The sequence below is a fragment of the Dermacentor silvarum genome, chromosome 4 (genome assembly GCF_013339745.2).
Source record: "Dermacentor silvarum isolate Dsil-2018 chromosome 4, BIME_Dsil_1.4, whole genome shotgun sequence".
In the NCBI taxonomy this organism is placed as follows: Eukaryota; Metazoa; Arthropoda; class Arachnida; order Ixodida; family Ixodidae; genus Dermacentor; species Dermacentor silvarum.
The window spans coordinates 73,043,738-73,063,968 of NC_051157.2; the positions used below are offsets into that span (position 1 = coordinate 73,043,738).

Genomic DNA, 20,231 nt, shown 5'->3' on the forward strand with positions numbered 1-20,231 from the left:
AGCGCAGGTCGAAGCAAATGAACTAGTAACGTGCTACGCAAAAAGCAAGAAGGCCGGATAACTAGTATAGGCGCCCTTGAATTTCGCGCGGTGCGTTACTTGTTCAGTAAGAACCAACTAGTACGCAAAAAAGTATAGATAGACCCATCTGCAGAACAAACGCTTAATGCGCTGAAGTCTACGACGTCTCAGGAATGTGGAAAACACCAACTGGTCCCGAGAGACAATAATAATGTCACTTGCTGGGGTATGCGTTTTATTAAATACGTATGTTTTATTTTATTCTTGCGGTGTGAATTATTTCCCGTCCGGCAAAACACACGGAGAAAAGCAACGCATAAACCTACACGTCTGTGGCCCTGGTTTCTAGTAACTGCACACATCTTATTATTTATTTATTTATTTTTCTCGAGAAGACTAGCGCTGACGAAGACATTTTGTTGTCTTCGCCATATATTAGTGACTAACTATGGGGTTGTTCGGTCCCAATTGGTTGGGTGGAACGTCACCATTTTTAACGCTTTTTTTCGGGCTGTATTCATAAAAGCAGCAGGTCGTGCTGGACGAGGCGTTGAGTCGTTCGAACTTGTTCCGTAGCTCCCTCTTCTCCTCCGGTGAAAGAAACGATGCCTCGATGGCGGCCCGGTTCTTGAAAGAAAAGAAAATGGCAACGAATAGGTCAAAGAGTATATGTCATTTGCACATCTCATTCTATCTTGAGCTACCCGATTCTTAGCCAATACCATGAACTGTGGCATGTGCCACTGTCTCGTAAGGGATCTACATCTACATCGACATGTGTCAACAGCGCGCAGCACTGTTTGCCTCGTCGGCACATCCCTGCAACGAGCAGATTTGAACACCTCAGCACAGAAGGAACCAAAACAGTCAGAGGCGCAGCTCCGCCCTTATATTTTGTGGGGTATCACAAGTGTCTTGGGACAAAGGAATGACACAGTAGTGCAAACAATCAAAAGGGCATTTATTGATCCTTTCATACACCAATGCACGCTAGTCGAATTACTACCCATAGAACATTCACATGTGCGCGCGAGAAAACGAGGAAGTCCGACTCACCGCGACCAGATAGCGAGCGAATATGTTCTCCCGCATGATAAACGCCAACGCCTAGTCGTTCACGTGCACGCAAACGGTGCCGTGTTCGAACGATCCGTGTTCATCCATATCCGCTGTCGTGCTCCTAAGCCTTCTCGGGACGGTCCCGCGAAGCGGGTCGGCGCACGCGCGAAGCGTTCGCGCTGCTCGCCGACCCCACGCCAAAGAAGGAAGACCCTGCTCCCTCGTGCGCCCGAGTAACCCCGTCGTTAGGTGGCGTTAGCAGCGCAACACCTCTCGTAACATCTACGCCGACGCTTAGCTATACGCGTGGAAGCCAGATTACAGGAGACGAGAGAGCCATGCGGGGAAAGCAACATCAGGGAACGCGTGAGAGTCGCGTATCGCCCCAATTTGAAAATTAAGACAATGGCAAAGTACCGCGAATAGCTTTTCATTTTATCTCGAACAACCCGTCATTGGTCCCCTTGTAGAGTGCGGCACGCGACACTGATTCAAAAGTATCTACCCATACAGAAGCATACGTCAGCAGCGTACTCGGTTTGACTGGTTTGTACAGAGGTCAAGACAGTGGCATAGCCAGGAGGAGGGGGGTAGTGCCCCCCCCCCCCCCCCCTGAAAGAAAATTCTGACTACACCACTGGAGTCAAAGAACTTCTCTAGAACGCGGGAAAAACGTGCTCCATACTACGGTGGCTAGAATTCTAGTTGCCCTATCCGTACAGCGCTGGCGACATCTATAGCGATAACACCTTTTGTGGATCCAGATGTATGCGAACATGTGCGGCTACATTAAACAAATGCCTTGTCTCCTCTCGCCCTGCTGGTCACCCTCTCGCCCTGCTGGTCACCCCATGCTCTGGTCGCTGCTTTGGCCGTCAGGAACGCGTTCTAGACAAGTGCCTTGACCTTTGTACATAATTCTAACGAGCAGCTTTTAACGGAGCGGCACAGAAGAAACAAAAGTCAGAGCTGCAACTGCACTATTATATTCGAAAACTGTAAAATAATAAGACAGCCCCACGAACAGCGCCCTTGTGAGGTATTTGAATCGTTCAACACCTTGCCACGTGGAGACGCATGCGTCAGGTCCCAGTCTCTTGGCAAAATAAATAAATTGTGTTTAATGCTGATCGATTAGCCTTTGTGTGTGACTCCCCCTTATGTTTATGTTCCATTTTCACAAATAAGGTATCTCGTTGGAGCGTTCTGTCGTTTCTGTTCCTTTTGTGTCACGTGTCGCGCTGTCGCCGTATTCACAAAGCGAGACTCGTTCGTTATCTTTGCGTTTGGCTGGTCGCCTCCACTGATAATATATCCAGCATCAAAACTGATTGGAATTAGTTCTTACGAACAATTTTAGCATGTGAACGTTTCGATAATACGGAAGGTCAAGTAATGAGTTTTACGAGTTTGTCGTTCATTATCCTATCTTATTGAAATGTGCACTATCGTATCCCCTCGCAGTAGTAATACCTATTAGGTATTCCCGCATTGATAGAAGCTTATATATGAAATGAAGGCCTTCAGATGAATCTTTGGTGAACATTTCTTGACTACAAAGTTGAAGAAATGCTGTTTTATCTCGTTATTTTTCTGTACTCGTATGTTTTTCTTCGTAATTTTGTTTCCGCTTTTGCTTCGTCGTTGTGTTTCTCGGCTAAATTTGCGAGATAACTGGCTTTTTCAGTGGCAAATATTCACATTGATCCGCAGCTAAAAAAGAAAAGGAAGGAATGTTGGTTATATAAGCATGAATACTAATTACTCAGCGATAAAGAGAGAGAGAGAGAGAGACCAATAGCCAAATTTAGTACGGTTAACGATTAGCCTATTGCGTGTAAGCCGTGTTCTCACTCTACTCAGAGTTCACAGTGTTCGCAGTCACCTTGACACACATTCTTGGGGTCACTGTTTGTTTAACTTACGTATGTATTGTTCCGGCCCAACAGTACGCCGCCATAAGTATAGTGTTAAAACCAATGCGACAAGTGGAACATAACATCTCATTTCTAGTGCATCGCATTTTTGTAAAAGGCGCTAATGCGCCAGAAAGTCAAATCGCATTAATGCGACAGGGGATCGTAGTTCCAAACGCGTGGAGTCATGTCCCACGGTGCATAAAAAGGGGGGCGTATCGCATCGAAGGATAAAGAAAAAAAGTGGCATGGCTGCCGGCGTGTGTCCTCCTCCCTTAGTGGCTAAATTCACTCGCCTTAAAAGGGTAATCACTTGTTTCGGGCGGAGGGAAAAGCGCCACATGATAACGTTGCCATATAGGATTACAGTGATGCACTAACAAATGCGATGCGCTATTCCGTCGAATTCATGTAAATGCAGCTATAATCAGCGCTCGTATTCACGATAAAGCGCAGGTGAAAGGGTGCATGAGAGCAGGCCCCGCTAATCGTCATGTTGGGCTTATTATTAGCGAAAATGGCCGTTCAATGGCAGTGGAAACCGAAGCGCTTTGTAAAATCGTCCCTCGGTTCTCATACTAAGCGGCTGTTTGCTTCAAGGTCGGAATACCCGGTACACACTTGCTACTGTGGTTCAACGGCCATGTTTTTTTACTGCTGAGCACGAGTTCGTTGCCAAGGCGACCGCAAGTTTGATCTCGGGACAAAGAACTGAATGCAAAAGCGCCCGCGTATTGATATCGTGGTAGGCGTAATACCGCTATATTGTTTGTTTTATAACTGAGCAGTATGTTTCTCGATTATTGATGTATACACCACACTGCGCGTCAAGAAAGCGCTGATTACTCCGACTGACATACACAAAAACCACAACTGCTACTCGTTCGCGTTCACCATTGGAAATCAGACCAGAGTAAAGTGTCATGCACCATTTCTTAACGGCGTAACACGGGAATGTAACCTGTGAGACCTTGGAGCCGTACCCTGTAAGCATTCTTTTCGTTCGTATATATTGAATTTCTTATCACTCGTCCAGCCGAGTGGCCGATCGCGTTGATAAAGCAGGCGCGACTTCGTGCGTTCCAATGACGAAAAGGGAAAAACAAAATGGAACAAGAAGCAGATCCAATGCACTTGGTAGAACCTATGTTAAGCGAATCTTTCTTGCAACGATTCAACTGAATACTGCAAAAAGAGGCGCGTGAAGCGTGTTATTTTTGTTTTATTTCCAACTACACGAAAGGCACTGTTCATCTTGATCTCCCATCGCATAAGTTTTGCTTTGTTAGGCTTCGGCTTTGGCATTTCTGGGGAAAACAGAAGAAAACGATGCACTCTCACCGACTCCAGGATGTCATCGGGCCGGAATCCCAGCTTCAACGCCAGTTGGTATTCGTCCGAGATTCTCGTGTGCGTGATGGTTGGGTCGTCCGTGTTCAGCGAGTAGCTAGCGCAGTGGTCCCGTAGACTGCACAGAATTAACAAGACAGACACAGGCGCATAAGCTTAAGTCGTTCGTGACGGGACCGCATGTAGAGAGAGGGGGCCGGTATATAATGTAGCGATTCATTTGGTATGATTCTATTCCTTTCTTGTCACTCACGGGTTGATTCCAGCGACGATGACGAAGCGCCATTCGGTGCACTGACGAAGGGTGAGAAGGAATCGAATTGGAATAGAATCGTTACAGTATCTCGGCCGTGGTCGCCGAAGCACTCAGCCCAATCGCAGATACAGGTGTTCGAGAAAGGCATGAAGCACGCACTGGGAAAGTTTCTGCTTCGACATTGCTAGACAATTCAAGAGCTTTTAAGGAACGAATAAGGTAGGATCATCCATCGCTCACGACCGGCTTGTCCTGATTATGAACGTAGGCGGAGCACCGCTCCGACGACTGACGAAGCGTAAAAAGGGAAAAAAATGGAAGAAAGTAATTATATTACCCCAGCCTTGTTCTCTCGGCCTCTTGAATAAACAGCACTGAGCACGTATACGCTTGAAGATGACAGCACGCGCGCTGTGTTGTCGTTTTGCCGTAGTCCCGTTGTCTGCGCTGTTTGTCCAGTATGTCGACGTTCAACCGACTATCCCCACTTACCAGCTCTTGCGCTGTTCTTTCTTTCATTTTCTTAAAAGCGCTGGAATTATACAATAATGCCAACTTCCCAACTAGCCCACCCTTATGCGTTAATAATACCTCGTTTTCTCAGTAACGTCCACTGTTTACTTCTACCTAAGTTCCTTAACCATTCTAAAGATGTGCAGCTCAACAGACACCGCCACCTGTTGCTGCGTATGTGAAATGAATATGGGGAAAAAAGTCTTGAGGCGTTCTACGTCTGCACGCGAATAACGCGGGACTGCGAAGACGTGACGAATGGCTGTACTAACGTGGTACAGGACTTCTACAACAACTCTCCCGTGCACGCACCAGAGCATGGGATGCCTCTCTCCGGGGCTCACGGCTCCAGTGAGGTAGCTGCTGTTGGGGCAGACCTCGAAGTGGATGCCCCTATCGAGCGCCAGCTGCAAGGGGGCGCCTCCGTCGCGCATGGCGGCGTAGCCGTGCCCGATGCGCTCCGTACGCAGTTCTTCGATGGCCCTGGAGACATTGGTGGCCGGACCTGCCTCGCCCGCGTGAGCCGTCCGGTGCACGCCCAGGGTGGCTGCTCTCTGGATAACGAGAGAGAGAGAGTGATCATTAACGAAACTCGGAGAATTCTGCCTAGTGTATACGGAGGCACCTACGTGCTACTCTAGATAGGGAAGGGATCGGGACCGAAAAAAAAATAAAGCAAGGAAATTAAAAAAATATATATATATTGTCTCTACCGGCGAGACAGAGATGATGGTGTTGATGTAGATACGCTAGAGAGAGAGAGAGAGAGAGAAAGCAACGAGTGGAAAGGCAGGAAGGTCAACCAGACGAGCGTCCAGTTTGCTACCCTACACAGGCGGTAAGAAAAATGAAGAATAGAAAAAGGAAAAGAGAAAGAGAGTGAATCCACGTGGCCTTCTGTGCATTCTCCAGCATGCCCATAGATACGCCAGAGCTTGTAATTTAAGCCAATGTCTTGTGGGAATGAGAACTGAAGATTCAAGCTTGACATTGTCTTAAAGAAGGCACAGGACCTAGTATGCTTCCTAGATATACTGGTTCTTGAGAAGCGGACTCCATTTTACTGAAATGGCATGTCCTTTTATCTGTCTAGCCTGAACAAAAAAATGCGTTCTAAATAACGGGAACGTCTGCTTCTAATCTCTTCTCTCCTGCTTGGAATCTCTGTCCCACTTTACGGTGAATCAGTATTTTTTTTAATCCTTTCTAGTGTTTTACCAATATAGTCCATACATCGGGTAATTATCAGCTCTGCCTTCCGACTCATTCAGCAGGAAATTATTATTATTATTATTATTATTATTATTATTATTATTATTATTATTATTATTATTATTATTATTATTATTATTATTATTATTATTATTATTATTATTATTATTATTATTATTATTATTTGATTTGAAAACATATATGCATTTGACAGGAAAGGAAAAGCGAGGGGCAGGTTGGCAACTGCCACCGGAAGGGGCACAACGCCTGCCTACTCTTCAGAAAGGAGGAGTCAGAAACCCAGAAATGGAACATAGGAAAAAGGGGAGGAAAGTAGAAAGAAAAAGTAAGATGACAAAGTAGAACACAAAGTACAGGTCACACACTGTACAGGTCACACACTGTATAGGGCCCGTCACTGCAGGTCACGCGACTAAATCATGTTAAATAGAAGAAGTAGTCTCTGGAGTACAAATGTGACCCTAAGTTCGTTACTTCTAGAAAAGCAAGGAGAGCGCGATGAGCCTGATCGCGTCGAGACGCACAACCACTGGGGTACAAACATTCGTCTAGTGTCGTACACCGCAGACCAAGGAGATGATATATCGTCCCTCACTAGTGACACGCGCTATGCACTGAAAGCGGTACACTCCAATATCAGGTTGCTGAAGTGCTTTACCAATATAGTCGGTATATCGGGTAATTATCTGATTTGCCTTCCGACTCATTCAGCAGGAAACGGACTAGCACGCGAAAAATACATAGCCTATCGAATAGCAGTTCGGCGGTCTCGTAACCACCATTTCAAAAACAGCAGTTTCAAATACGAGCACAAGTGAAAGAGGTAGTTAGCACGTTAAAGTACGAAAAATATGTATGATTAACCGTATACTATTGAATCAATATAGCAATATATTGGCCCCCCTAACGATCTCCTCACGCCTATGAGAAGAGATAACCGATATTGAGTGGCGTGCATGCAAACAAACTCATCCCATGCAGCCCGAGCTTGTTTTTATTTGCATCGCACTAGTATATATTTAGATTATCGCGAACTGACGTTCAGATAAGTGCAACTGCGGTGGACTTCTAGAATCGTTACTACTCTGTGACACCAACTCGTCTTTGCAGCCTTACTTTGAGGTGGATAACTTTTCTTTCTCCCATCCACGCGTCTGGCGCTGCAATGTTCTACAGTCATATATGTATATATGTGCACATGCATAAGTTATGACGTTTCACAAACACATATAAGCTTTGCGTCGAAGCCTCAAGTTGAGGGTATCGGCAGCTGCGTGGTGCTTAAAGCCTGGTGAGGCGTCCACTACGGTGGCCTAAAGACCGGAAAATGTGCAGTTTCTAGTCGTTAAACCTCACAATTTATTAAGGCGAGTAAGGAACGTTATTATAACCTATTTGCGAAGATGGTTTTAGCACGTGCAACAAGGGTTTCTACACGTAGTCCTACACTTTCATCTGCTCAAATATTCACCCAAACAGTTGCAGTTAAGCAGAGAAGTCGAATAAGACGCATTATTGCGCGAGCCCTCTATCGAAAGACTGTTCTTTCGATAGTCTTTTGATAGAGCTCAAGATGAGAACAGTCGTTCTACATCGAAGGACGGTTCCCATACTTGATGTGAAAATCAGCGCACACTGGGCTAGCGAACCTTCGCACCTGAAATGCCTTGATGACGTCAGGGTGCAGGATCTCCTCTCCCTCCGTCTCAGTCCTCTTGGGCGCGAACACTCCGCACACGTCCATTCCGACGACGCCTTTTTCGCGGTATTCGTGGCACAGGCTGACCACTTCCTCCGCCCACTCTGAAGGACAAAGATCGTATCCGGCTGTTACGGTTTAATCACTGATTCAGGTTTGAGGAGAAAGGCAGAAAGGGGAGCGAGCTGGTAAGTATATACTCATGGCTTGAAAACATTGGGTAAAAAACGCGTACGCGAGAGCAAACAAGTGAATAACGAAACAGCACGGCTCCGACATAGTCCTCTTTCGTTCCTCCTGTTTGCTTTGCCTAACCTTTCAAACCATGAGGGTTAGAAGGAAATGCTGGCGCCTTGAAATAGTGACTACTCATTTTCCCTCGAACACAAGATAACACAATGTACTGAACGCATTTATATGCACATAGTTGTTCACTAAGCACCGAGTAAGTCCCACCACCGTAAATCACGAGGGATGCGTATCACGCAAATGGTCGAAGCAACAACGCAAAAACGGCACACAGGTACACATGGGTGAGATATGAATGGAAAGGAAAGCGGGGGAAGCACAAACGCGAATGCAAGCGGGGGAGTGTTACGGTCGTTTAAATCACTTGAACACGGAAAGCTCAGTAGCGGCTTCATCGCCTTCTGGTGTGACGACCATATAGGCCAGCATTCCAGGGTCGGCGGCTTTTAGATGTGCTACCATGGTCGTGAGCGACCGCCTCAGTGTACTGTAGCGAGGACGATGACACACAACTAGCCTCGACCACGACGCTGAGCTAATCACGAGGGAAACAGTGTGCAGTCCAATATCTTTCCTCGTGGGCCTCTACCCTGGCTTGCGTGAATACACGGTGACAGGTAGTGTGAACATGACCGACGCCACCTCAATAGCGCAAGGCCTGTTCAATCCGATCCATGACGTCAGGCTATCTGGCCCGACTGTCACAGAATCTAATGGGGATGCTCCCGAGTAAGCAGCGGGGATTTTGACGTCACCGCTTTCGTCACGCCAAGCTTGGCAATGAAAATTTCGGGCCAGGTAGCATGACGTCATGGATCGGAGTGAACAGGCCTTATGCTATCTATAGGTGGTGTTGACATGACACGGACACTTGCTCCTATATCGCTATCAAATGTCCTTATATCAACCACGGGACCGTACCAACCAGTCTCATCGCGCTGCTTGCGTGATTACGTTGTGCGCATGCATCGGTGCTAGAGCACTGCTATACAAGTTAAGGGTTGGGTCTGTGTTGGTGCGCGAACGCCTATACCGACAAGGACGTGTGGACAGCCCGTCGTCTACGTTTTGTGGCTCCTGTGAGACACTTGAACATCTAGTTTTAGAGTGTCCCGCATTCGTTGCGCAGCGCACATTACTAATTAAAGAGTATAGACTTATGAGGCTGCAATGTGCGACCCTTGACGATTGCCTTTTTCCAAGGGGGAGCGCTGCAAGACGTGACCAGGCCCATCGAGCCCTGCTAAGTTTTCTGAAGGACACTGACTTGGCCTCCCGTTTATAGACATTATTTTATTTTGTTTTGTTTTTTTTTTCTTTTGTTTTGTTTTGTTCTGTCTGTGTCTCCGTCATTTCTTGATTTCCTCTTTTCTTTTCTCATATTTTCATTTCCTCTATTCCCTCCTCCTATAGGAGTAGGCAGGCGTTGTGCCCCTCTCGGTGGCAGTTGTCAGCTTGCTCCCTCCTTAATTCCTTTGTGTCCTTGTGTGTATATGTGTACAAATCAAATAATAATAATAATAATGCATCCATGCGTACCGGGCTTGTCCCTGAAGCAGGCCAGCACGAGCCTCAGCATGATGCCGTGCTCCTTCTCGGCTCGGCTGAATCCCTCGAGCACCGCCTCGACCGCCTCGGCGGCTGTGCGGACAGTGGTGGGTCCCGCGGCCAGCTGTAGCGTCGTGTGCTGGCTGGCCATCAGGTGGGGGAAGAGCCGCATCTCGCTGTACAGAATGCCCTGGTTCGCCTGGTCCTCGCCCACCTCGAAGGCGACCCGCTCCAGCGCGACGCGGTCGCCCCTGCACGTGTGGCCATCCCGGCATGTCGTGGTGATGTTGTGCTGCCAGTCCCCCACCAATCACCATTTCCAGAAAACATGCCTCCCTACTTTTCTACGGGGGACGCTTAGGCAGTAACCTGGGAGGTTGAAAGAGAAAAGGAAACTTGAAAGGAACAGACACCTTCGGGACCCTGTTGCCGCCGCTATAGAGGGCATTCGGCAACACGGCGCACAAACCTTCTGTACCGTCCGCGTCACTTTTTCTACACGGAAGGGCTCATATATAGATTGTTTTTCTTTCTTTTTTCCTTCTCTCTCTCTTTCGCGCAGGCACAAGAAGAAGTTTAAGAGAATGGGAAACACATTAGATATTCCGCAGCCACATCACTGCAACTCAAGTTCATAAAGAAACGTGCGCGATCTACGCTCCTCGCAATGTACTATATGGCACAGCATTCTTAATACGCACTTGCAACCTCTTTACGATCCAATGGAGCATCCTAATGACCGCACTAAATGTACTTATCACATAGTTTTCTCATTGAGTTACATGTACTTGGGCCGTGGACTAGCGCCACATGTGCGTCCCGGGCTACAGAGACTCTGTTAACTTTCCTGCGAGACTCTGGTCTCAACGAGAAACTTTCATTTTGCATGTTGTGTTATGTGTGTGTTTAGTGTCGTATGTTTTACATGTGTGCATGAGCTCATTTATCATCGAATTCAGCTGGAGCAGCTTGATTGGCCTGCCGCCAGACAAAACTCTCCCTCTCCGGTCTTCAATAAAGAGCTAGTGTCTATTTATCTATCTATTTATCTATCTATCTATCTATCTATCTATCTATCTATATATATATATATATATATATATATATATATATATATATATCTACGCTTCTCGTTTATCTTTTCCGTAGATGTCGTCGAACTTTCTGCTCTCCAACGCTTGAAGAGTGGTACCAAATAAAACTCACGGTTGCGAGGCCTCGGAATAGCGAGACGTGTTTTTTTTTACGTTGAATCAAAATCTTTTGTTCGCGCAAGATCGTTTTGCCCGTCGGAGGTGCTTGTGTTGCAACCTTCTGTATCCTATAGGAATGTATTTGCGTGGGCTAGTAGATGACGTATATAGTCGTTGTTCACGTGGATCGCTTGACTGACACAATACAGGACGAAGAGAATAAATGCGTGTCCTTTCTTCTAAGCAGTGCTCGCAACATCGACTCTGTCTGTTACCGCGTTTGCGACATGCTCATGACCAGCGCTAGTCACCGTTGCCATTACTACGCAGTTCTACTCAAAGAAAACAATTTCGCACATTGTTTCGCGAAAAATCTTGCATGCATCGTACGGTTGTTCTTACCGAGCTCGTTATCCCACCATAATTCGTTTCCACGAGCACAGTGTCACCGATTAGTTGTGCGTGGATATAGAAGACATGCACACCGTCCCGTGGAACTGGCGATAAATCTACGTGTTTGCGGGGTGAACCTAGCTTCGTTCACTGCATAAAAATTATACAAACGCACAAAACGAAGCCAATGAACAAATACCAACAAAGAGTTGACAGTTGACAAGAACTTTATTGAAAGGTCCTGAGGAAAAAGATTGGGGGGGAGCTGAAGGCACCCCAATCAAGTTGGTGGCTCCGCCCATTACGGAACCGGGAGGTGGTAAAGTGAATAAAATATTATTTGTCAAATTATTCAAAGTGGATAGCGGAAACATTTTTGTCCATCAAGTGAATCCGTTGACTGCGACGCAATAGCACAGCTACAGCTAGTATTAGCAAGTGGTGACGGCGTGCGCAGGCTTCGAACCAGCGCACACGACTCTTGCTGTAAGTATGGACGGGGAAGTAAAATGGGTCCCAACTTCTAAAACGAAATCAGCTCAATCTAACAAGACTTCTCGTTATTTTGCGTTGATTGATTTTTGTACCTTAGATACGTACCCTTGACACAGGGCCAGTGTTTTGAGCAGAGAAAGTACGTAGGCTGTACCGAGTGATGGCACGTGTCATCGGCCCCTCGTTTTAATCTGGCTAATCATAGATCAATGACAGTACTCACAAAGATTTTCATTCTTAAGTGTTCACCATGGGTCGGCCACGTTCGCTAATAATATGTCCGACACAACAAATGGTTATCTGCCCTTGGGAACAGACTCGGCATAACAACTTGCGATTATAGCAGTGTTTGCCTAATTCAGGCATTTTGAGCCTATCTATCTATCTATCTATCTATCTATCTATCTATCTATCTATCTATCTATCTATCTATCTATCTATCTATCTATCTATCTATCTATCTAGTCTCTCACGCCGACCCAGAAGCCCAAGTTATCTACAAGCTTGGGCTACTAGGTATATGTTAGTAGAAATGATGCCATCCTGGTCATTCCAGCTTTGTCATCCGACTCACGTCATGCTGTCCTCGTCATGTCATCGTCGTCCTTGCGTCGTCGCCATACACTCGTCGTCACGTATTCGTTGTCATATCGCCGTCCAGATGCCGCTGTGGCCGTTCCATTATAGTCATTCTAATTTCGTCATCCGACTTTCCTCATGCCGTCGTCCTCACAGAGTCATCGTCATACCACTGTTGTGACGTCATCGTCCTCACGTCGTCGTCGCCATGCACCCATCCTCATTCCATTGTCCTCGTGCCATTGTGGTCAAAGTGCCTTCGTCTTTCCATTGACGTCATTCCTTCGTCGTCGTTCTATCGTTGTCACTGCTTCGTCGTCGTGCAATCGCGGTCATGCCGTCAACTTCATGGCCGCCATTGGCAAGCGAGTGCCATATACGAGCGTGGCCAGACACTGGAGAACGGTGTATGCGTATATATAGCCGAAACGAAAGAAGTCTCAGATTGACCACTGCAGATTTTCAATAAACGTGTCTTCAGCAATATAGTGTATCGCTAAATTACACGAATGCTAATCGAATTACCGTCGACAGTCACCGTGAGATGGGTTCCACCGGTATCTTTCGTGAACACGGGCCCAGAGCCCAAATAAACCGGAAAATTCTTTTTTTGTGAATACTAGCCCATGGCTCATATTCACACAAATGTTCTTACAATAGAAATGTTCGTAAGAGCCAATCCTGATGCAAGATATATTATTCACCGAGGTGGCCGGCCAATGGCAAACAACACGTCGAACGAAAAGCTTTGTGAATTCGGCCCCGGGAGCCAGCCAATCCTGATGTCTTACGAACGAAAGTCTTCGTGAATTTGGCCAAAGAAGCCTCAGTTTTCTCCACACTATTACCTCGGTGCAGACGCCGTGCATTAAAACACTGTTCCCTAAAACGTAACTTTCTGCATTTATTACCAATCATTCCATGCGACATTTTTTGCCGTTTTCCGCAAGTAAACATTACCGTTTCCATAGGACACGTCGTGTTGTTGAGTGCTTACACATAAGTGTACTTACGCCACAACCCTGAGAAAATTCGGCATCTCCTTGAGGTAGTTCTGAAGGGTGCTCCCTCGCTCCGGTTGGGTTTTCAGGATGATGTCTTGAAGACTTCCGTAACCTAGGTCGATATTCTTTGCCCTACAAACAGAAGTTTTCAACCACGCACTTCAGATGTGCGCCCTGTGCGACGGACACTTAATTTATTTCGTTTTAGGTAAAAAAGTAAATGCCTTTTCTCGGTTAGTGGTTAATGAAATTCATACTTAGACTTTTTTATCGCGCTGTAAACATCTAACAGGCACACACACACAAAACATTAAATAGCGCATCAGCGGTATTAAATAGCTGAGGATCTGATCTTGGGCACTTTCTTGAACGCATGTTCTATGCATTTTTATAATGTTAATAGTACTGCCAGTTTTTTTTTTTTTTTTTTTTTTTGCAACTTCCGCACGGGAAGGTCCGAATGTTCATGCTAGGTTTATTGAACACAACACGTTTGTGTGTTTAGCAGAACAAGTGCTTGCGCACTTGTCATGCTATACCAAAGGCACCCAAAACCAGATTTTGATGGCAACTAGTACACCCTAGTGTTTTGTATTGTTCTTGTTTTCTATTTATATACATTTGTCATTTCGCGCATCATATCTTGTCGTCTACAATAGAGGGATAAGTATAAGCCGAAACAAACCTCTCCATTGATTCTTAAAGAAAATCGAGACAAGGCAGAACCACGACATTATCGATCTCGCAAAAAACATTATTTCACATCTGGCGTCAAAATCCCTCCTGTGTCAATCACGCGTTATGTGTGCCATGTCGTTGTGACTCAGTACATTCACCGCTGATGTCGACACGATCTAGCGAGAGAAAACTGCGACACCAAAACGAAGTGACGATGACAGTTGCCAAAGGGGGCATTTATTGCACGCTTCTTTATTTAGTGAAAAAACGAAGGGTACTCAACTGAGCCAGCTCCCAGATGGTGGTGTGCCGCAAATGTCCTTCCAGGTGACTGTGGAGCATGATCTGGAAAGGTCATAGATTGGCACACTACGTTCAGGGTTTCGTTTGACTGGCTAATAACACAAGATTCGATGCACAGTCACTTAATGACATTCTGGGGGGAAAATGCCAGTGAGGATGTTGTCAGACAGAGTATCACGCAGGTGAGATTAAGGTGATACGGTGGAGCTTAGCCGGTCATGTAACGCGGTTATAACGGAGATTTTTTTTACACTGGCAAAATACGTGCCAGACGCAGTCGTAGGCCACAGATGCGGAAATCTACTGGCGTCGCGTTGTTGTTGTTGTTGTTGTTGTTGTTGTTGTTGTTGTTGTTGTTGTTGTTGTTGTTGTTGTTGTTGTTGTTGTTGTTGTTGTTGTTGTTGTTGTTGTTGTTGTTGTTGTTGTTGTTGTTGTTGTTGTTGTTGTTGTTGTTGTTGTTGTTGTTGTTGTTGTTGTTGTTGTTGTTGTTGTATTCCCTTGGTAATCCCGCCGTTTTGGGAATCATTGATAAGCGAAAGTTAGTAAAGTGGTGCGTAATAAACCTTGTACAACTAAGGGCCATGCTTACAATGCTGTGTTTATGTTTATCCCCCAAGAAAGGTCCCAACTTTAATCTCATGCAATTTTGTTTTTATTGCGATAGCAATTATATGGACACTCAAAAGCAGATTTCTGCCGTCGGCGTCGCCGTCGCCGTCGGCGTCGCCGTCGCCGTGAGGTTCCGTATGACGTCATTTGGAGATGAAATCGTCGCCGCGCGCCGAACGCTGTATGTGCGAGTGAAAGGGCGCGAGGGGCGCGTCTTTCACTGGGAGTGAACGCACGGCGGAGAACAAACGCGCGTTCTGCGCCGTGCTCGCTTAAGGGCTGCAGAAGTAGGCGTCTCTTTTCTCCTTTACAATCACCATATATGTAGAGCAAACGCGCCTTCTTCGGACGCGCGAGAGGCCGTGGGGGAGGGGGAGGGAAGGGAGGCGACGTTTAGCTGCGGCACCAAGTGCCTATTTATATCAGAGGCTCCAGCAACAGTCACCAACGCCGCACGCATTTTGAGCTAACGCGCGCAAAACGCCGATGGCGTCGACAACAGTTCTGCGTGTTGTTGCTACCAAAGCCGCTCACCTTACTTCGTATGACATTGCTGTGTTGCTATCGCATTCATTGCTTCGCCCTTAGGGCGAAACTGTGACATTTTTTTATGTTACTGCACTCACGCCACTGACAACGTATCCCATAATACAAGCAGCTGTATGCACAGTGTAAGACGTCTACGCAGCGATGCCACGAGGAAGCAATGCGGTGTATGATACGAGGGAAGAATGGCGAGGATGACAGGGGTATGCGCAGACGACAGGTATCCAGCTACGTTTCGGGATTCCGTAACTGTTGGGTCACAGTGAAACATACCCATGCATTACGGAGCATTGGCCAAGAATTGGTGCACACCTTGTAGCACATACCGAACGGCTATGTCAACAAAAATAATGTACATCAAAGAATTTGCCGATAATAATGTACCGTAGTATTAACAGGTCGGTATGCTTTAGAGATTAGAGTCAACATAACATATTCCTGTTCTATGTGGCATTTTTTTTTTCTTTTTTCGTGACGCAGTGAACAGGAGCGTTTACATGCACTACTTTGTGGGTCAGCCATGCAAGTGCTATATAAGCCGTTGGCTGGTACTTGCCTTCGGCACACATGTAACATTCGTACGTATATCCACAAATATATTCACCGACATACCGACCGTCCTACCAGTTGACAGCAGACAGCAGCGGCCACGCCCAACCAGGGACGGTAGGCAGAGCGAAATTAATACAGTGCACCCACTAACATCTGCGATATAATGTTCAGGCCCTCCTCGCCCGCTCGAGTTTCGCAAAATCAACAGACGCACAAAAACACGTACCTTGAACTTAGGTAGTCCCATGTTTTCTTTTACTGAAGTAGTAACACTCCAAAAAGCTTCAGGAACCGTAGATGTCCGATTTCCGTCGTTATGTCCTATATTAGATGTCAAATGTACACCTGAATACGTCAAAGATCAATCTTGGTTCAAATCTGGAATGAGAAGAAAATATTGCGGACTGTTCTTTATTTTCTGTGACTGCATCAAATATTTTGGTGGGCTCAGATTGGTTCACTCGAGAGTAACCAGATCTGTGCAAAACATGACGCAGCAATAATGGTGACTGTGACTTTATTTTCAAGAAAAGTGTCAGTGTGATAAAGAACGAGCGAACCGCAAGAAACTTTAAAGTATAGCAACAAGTGGACAACGTTGAGAAAAACACTGGACCTTCAAGGTTAAACTAATAAAAACTCGATGCTAGCTGCAAAAAAATATGCTTGTACAGGCGGTTTTGGCGGACACCATCTTTGCAAACAATTATAATTACCAAATTCATAATTACCAAAAGCTTGTTAATTAACTTTTCTTGCCTTCAAGATTATGGTAAATATTTATATTTGAAACTTCAAGACAATGGCATTTGAAGACAACGTCCCTTTGATTCTCCTAGAGTGCGTCTGTTTGGAGATAATCATCATCAGAGTTGACATTCACTCAGCTGATTTCGCATTCGGGTGCGCGAATTTCGACACATCGTCAAGCCGTGAGGGAACGTCATCGTGAAGGAAAGCGAAAAAATCAGTTGCCGCTGAATTTCGCCAGTCGATAGCAAGAGCGCAGTTGTTATCATTTTCGCCCAGCTTGCAAACAATATGCCACACGCAGTAAGTTATGTCACATTTGAGTCTTAACGTTGTGTCGAGATCCTTTGTGTGGCGGCCCTTATACCTTCTGTAACGTGGGCCTGAGGCCCAGCACCTGAAGGCCCTGTGAAGTGCCGAAAGTGCTCTGACTTCACGTGAACATAGGTTGTTCGCCATCTGCCATGGATGTATCCAGGGACAAAGGCCACGAGAGAGAAAGTGCATAAAGGTACCGAAATGGGCGCAGACAGGCCCACAGACTACGAACGATCAATTCTGGACAATACGTTAGACAGCCCACTTATGCAGCTTGTTCACGAAGAAGGCCTGAACGCATTCACGTAACTATATTGTGCCGAATGGCAGCACGATCTGCCAAAAAAAATAAAGTCTGAAGCCAACCTAAAAACAACGAATCTCTATTCCGATGGCTGAAAGTGCAAAAGGCAGAGAAGGCCGGTGCCCTCCGTCTAGCAACAATGCCTCCTGCAGAAGTATAATTCTGAAAAGGCGTGGCCGGAATTTCTATGTACGTTGAGGTGAGATCAAATGAGAGCGAGCATTCGGAGCACCTGGAATACGGCCACCCCGCGTACAACCTACGTCTTTCTTAGTTCAAATTTCAAGCGTCGGCTATCCCGTACTCGGTTGAAGCCATTCATAACTTTCTCCGTATTACATATCGACTGCAATGTTAAATTCACGAAAGTCTCCATTGCTTCTTCTATGAAATATTTACTCATGAAATCAATTGCTTCTCGAAATCCTTTTAACGGCCTGTAATTTTTTTAAAGGCATAGTTTCTAAATGTGCGTACTTTACTTTAATAATCTAATATGCATATCATTTTATAGTTTTATTTATTTCTCCTTCATTAAACAATTTTTGTTCTTTAGATATCGCCCTATCTTGGCCCCTTAGTCCTGGCCAACCCCACGTAGCAGGTATAATTTCCACTGATCGAGAACGCATAAACAAGAGCGAGAAATGTTGCCTCCTAGTTTGCACTCTGCCAATGCCTCCTCGTCTTCTCCCCGTAGCAACATCGGAATGTACGAGACAATCACAATATCCATCGAAAACAACCACGAACGGTTCAGATGCATGAATTCCGAGCCCCATCAATAAATGAAGCACTGAGTACACCACATGTACACCTTGTTTCAATATCGAGCAGGTAGGCGATAGATACCATGACATAGTTTATACTTTCTTTTTTTTCATCTCCCTGCTGCTGTCGGCATAGTCGTTGCAGTGCAGCTGCACACTTGCCACAAGCAACAGCATCGTGCACGATTCACTTGTGTCACTACACAGGCGGCGCTCACACGCACCTGCCACCGCGTATAAATATTAACAGCTGACTCCATTTCGCCATTGCTGTATTATGCACATGTCGCAAGCCCGTGAACGGTATCCAGGGGTCGTGCAGCCTTCGTGAAAAACACACACACACAAAAAAAAGATATTGGTTTCGTGTACCTGCATTGCTGAAGCCGCGTATGGTATGGCGTTAATGCGTGCGTAGGGAGGGAACCGAACGCTCATTCGTTATAGTGCGTGCTTCCTGCTGGGGACCCATAACGAGCGGCACTATTGTATTCAATTCCCATACCCTACGTCACGACTTTTCGTTAGTGCGCCGTAATCGCATGTCACGGAGGAAACTTGTTGATGGCGCGCCACAGAATTCAGCGTGCACAGCGATATAAGTCCTTGCTCAGAGCCAACATTTTCATCCAAATGCTATATATTGCCTGTCGAAAAAAAAAAGAATTAAAAAAAAGAAAGGAGGGAGGGTGTATGATTGAGCGGCTAAGAGAGCATGAACAAGACGAAAAGCGTTACAAAGACGGCCACTTGTCAGTGCATTGTAGTGACTGTAGATTTTAGGCACGCGTATTCACAATAAAACATTTTGCACTTGAATTGTTCGGTAGAAGCAATGCTAGCCAATCCTGATGCTGAACATATTATTAACGAATAGCGGCTGGTCAATGGCAAAGAACACGTAAGAACGAAAAGCTTCGTGAATACGGCCCCTGTTCCGCATTTTCGAAGTGTGTCATACGCAGAACCCACAAATATAGTGTCGAGACAAAATCTGCATTATCAGTGAAGGTTCCACGTGCGTCGGTACAGCATATGTTTTTTTTTTCGCATAAAGAAACATGCTTCCTAAATTCAGCAGTAACATAGGCAGTGAGCGTTATGTCACTGTGTGATGAGGTCCTTGTATGAACACGCGAAATGCAGTAAACATCACTGGCGAGTTGCGCTTCGGTGAGTGTCTTTTGGTGAGTCCCTGTGTAGTGTGTGAAGGACCAAGTGTGAAGTACAAAAAGCAGCGCTCTTAGAGGAAAACGAGCCCCAATCAGATAATTGGTTAAGTGAGTCTAAAGAGAGAGTTGGAGAGATGAAGTAAGTAGAGGAAAGGTAGGAAGGTCAACCAGACGAGCGTCCTGTTTGCTACCCTACACTGAGGGTAAGGGCAAGGAGGAATAGAAAAGGGAAAAGAGTTAGTACTGTGCGCACACAGTAGGACGCACTGCAGGACTACTAAACGGTTACTGAGGCCGATATTCTTTAAAAATTCTAATAGTACACGAATAGCTTTCTGTCCCATCGATAGATGCACGAATAGCTTTCTGCCCCATCGAAAGATGTGGCCAGGGTCCAAGAATTTTATAGAGAGAGAGAGAGAGACGAACAGAAGAAATTAAAGGCAAGGAGGTTAACCAAACAGACGTCCGGTTTACTAACCTGCACCAAGCAGTAATTTTAACGTCCTAAAGAAACATAAGCGCAGGGACTGTGGAAGACGCTATAGTAAAGATCTAACTTTGATTACGTGGGGTTTCGTAACGTGTACTCAAAGGTCGTAACAAGAGCGTCCCTGCGCTCCGTCGCCGTCAAAACGCGGTCGCTGCATGCGGGAATCGAAAATGTCACCTTGTTCTCATCGGCAGAACGTCTTTGCATGCCTTGAGAGCACACCTGGCT

At 46.0% G+C, this 20,231-nt stretch overlaps 1 protein-coding gene across 3 annotated transcripts in view; it reads right to left on the reverse strand.

Moving 5' to 3' along the window:
- Positions 1 to 239: 239 nt before the first annotated feature.
- LOC119450217 (adenosine deaminase-like) overlaps positions 240 to 20,231 on the reverse strand; it is a 35,172-nt gene continuing 15,180 nt past the window's right edge. The window contains exons 2-10 of one of the 3 annotated variants that reach the window (XM_049665722.1): positions 16,928 to 17,042; positions 16,423 to 16,574; positions 14,470 to 14,531; positions 13,518 to 13,640; positions 9,836 to 10,095; positions 8,006 to 8,151; positions 5,428 to 5,669; positions 4,338 to 4,464; positions 240 to 648 (exon numbers count right to left, since the gene is read on the reverse strand). In XM_049665722.1, the coding sequence (XP_049521679.1) occupies positions 457 to 648; positions 4,338 to 4,464; positions 5,428 to 5,669; positions 8,006 to 8,151; positions 9,836 to 10,095; positions 13,518 to 13,640; positions 14,470 to 14,531; positions 16,423 to 16,443 (1,173 nt within the window). In that variant the 5' untranslated portion in view covers positions 16,444 to 16,574; positions 16,928 to 17,042 and the 3' untranslated portion in view covers positions 240 to 456. The remainder of the gene's footprint in view (positions 649 to 4,337; positions 4,465 to 5,427; positions 5,670 to 8,005; positions 8,152 to 9,835; positions 10,096 to 13,517; positions 13,641 to 14,469; positions 14,532 to 16,422; positions 16,575 to 16,927; positions 17,043 to 20,231) is intronic. The other 2 variants (XM_037713601.2, XM_049665723.1) reach the window with 2 other exon arrangements.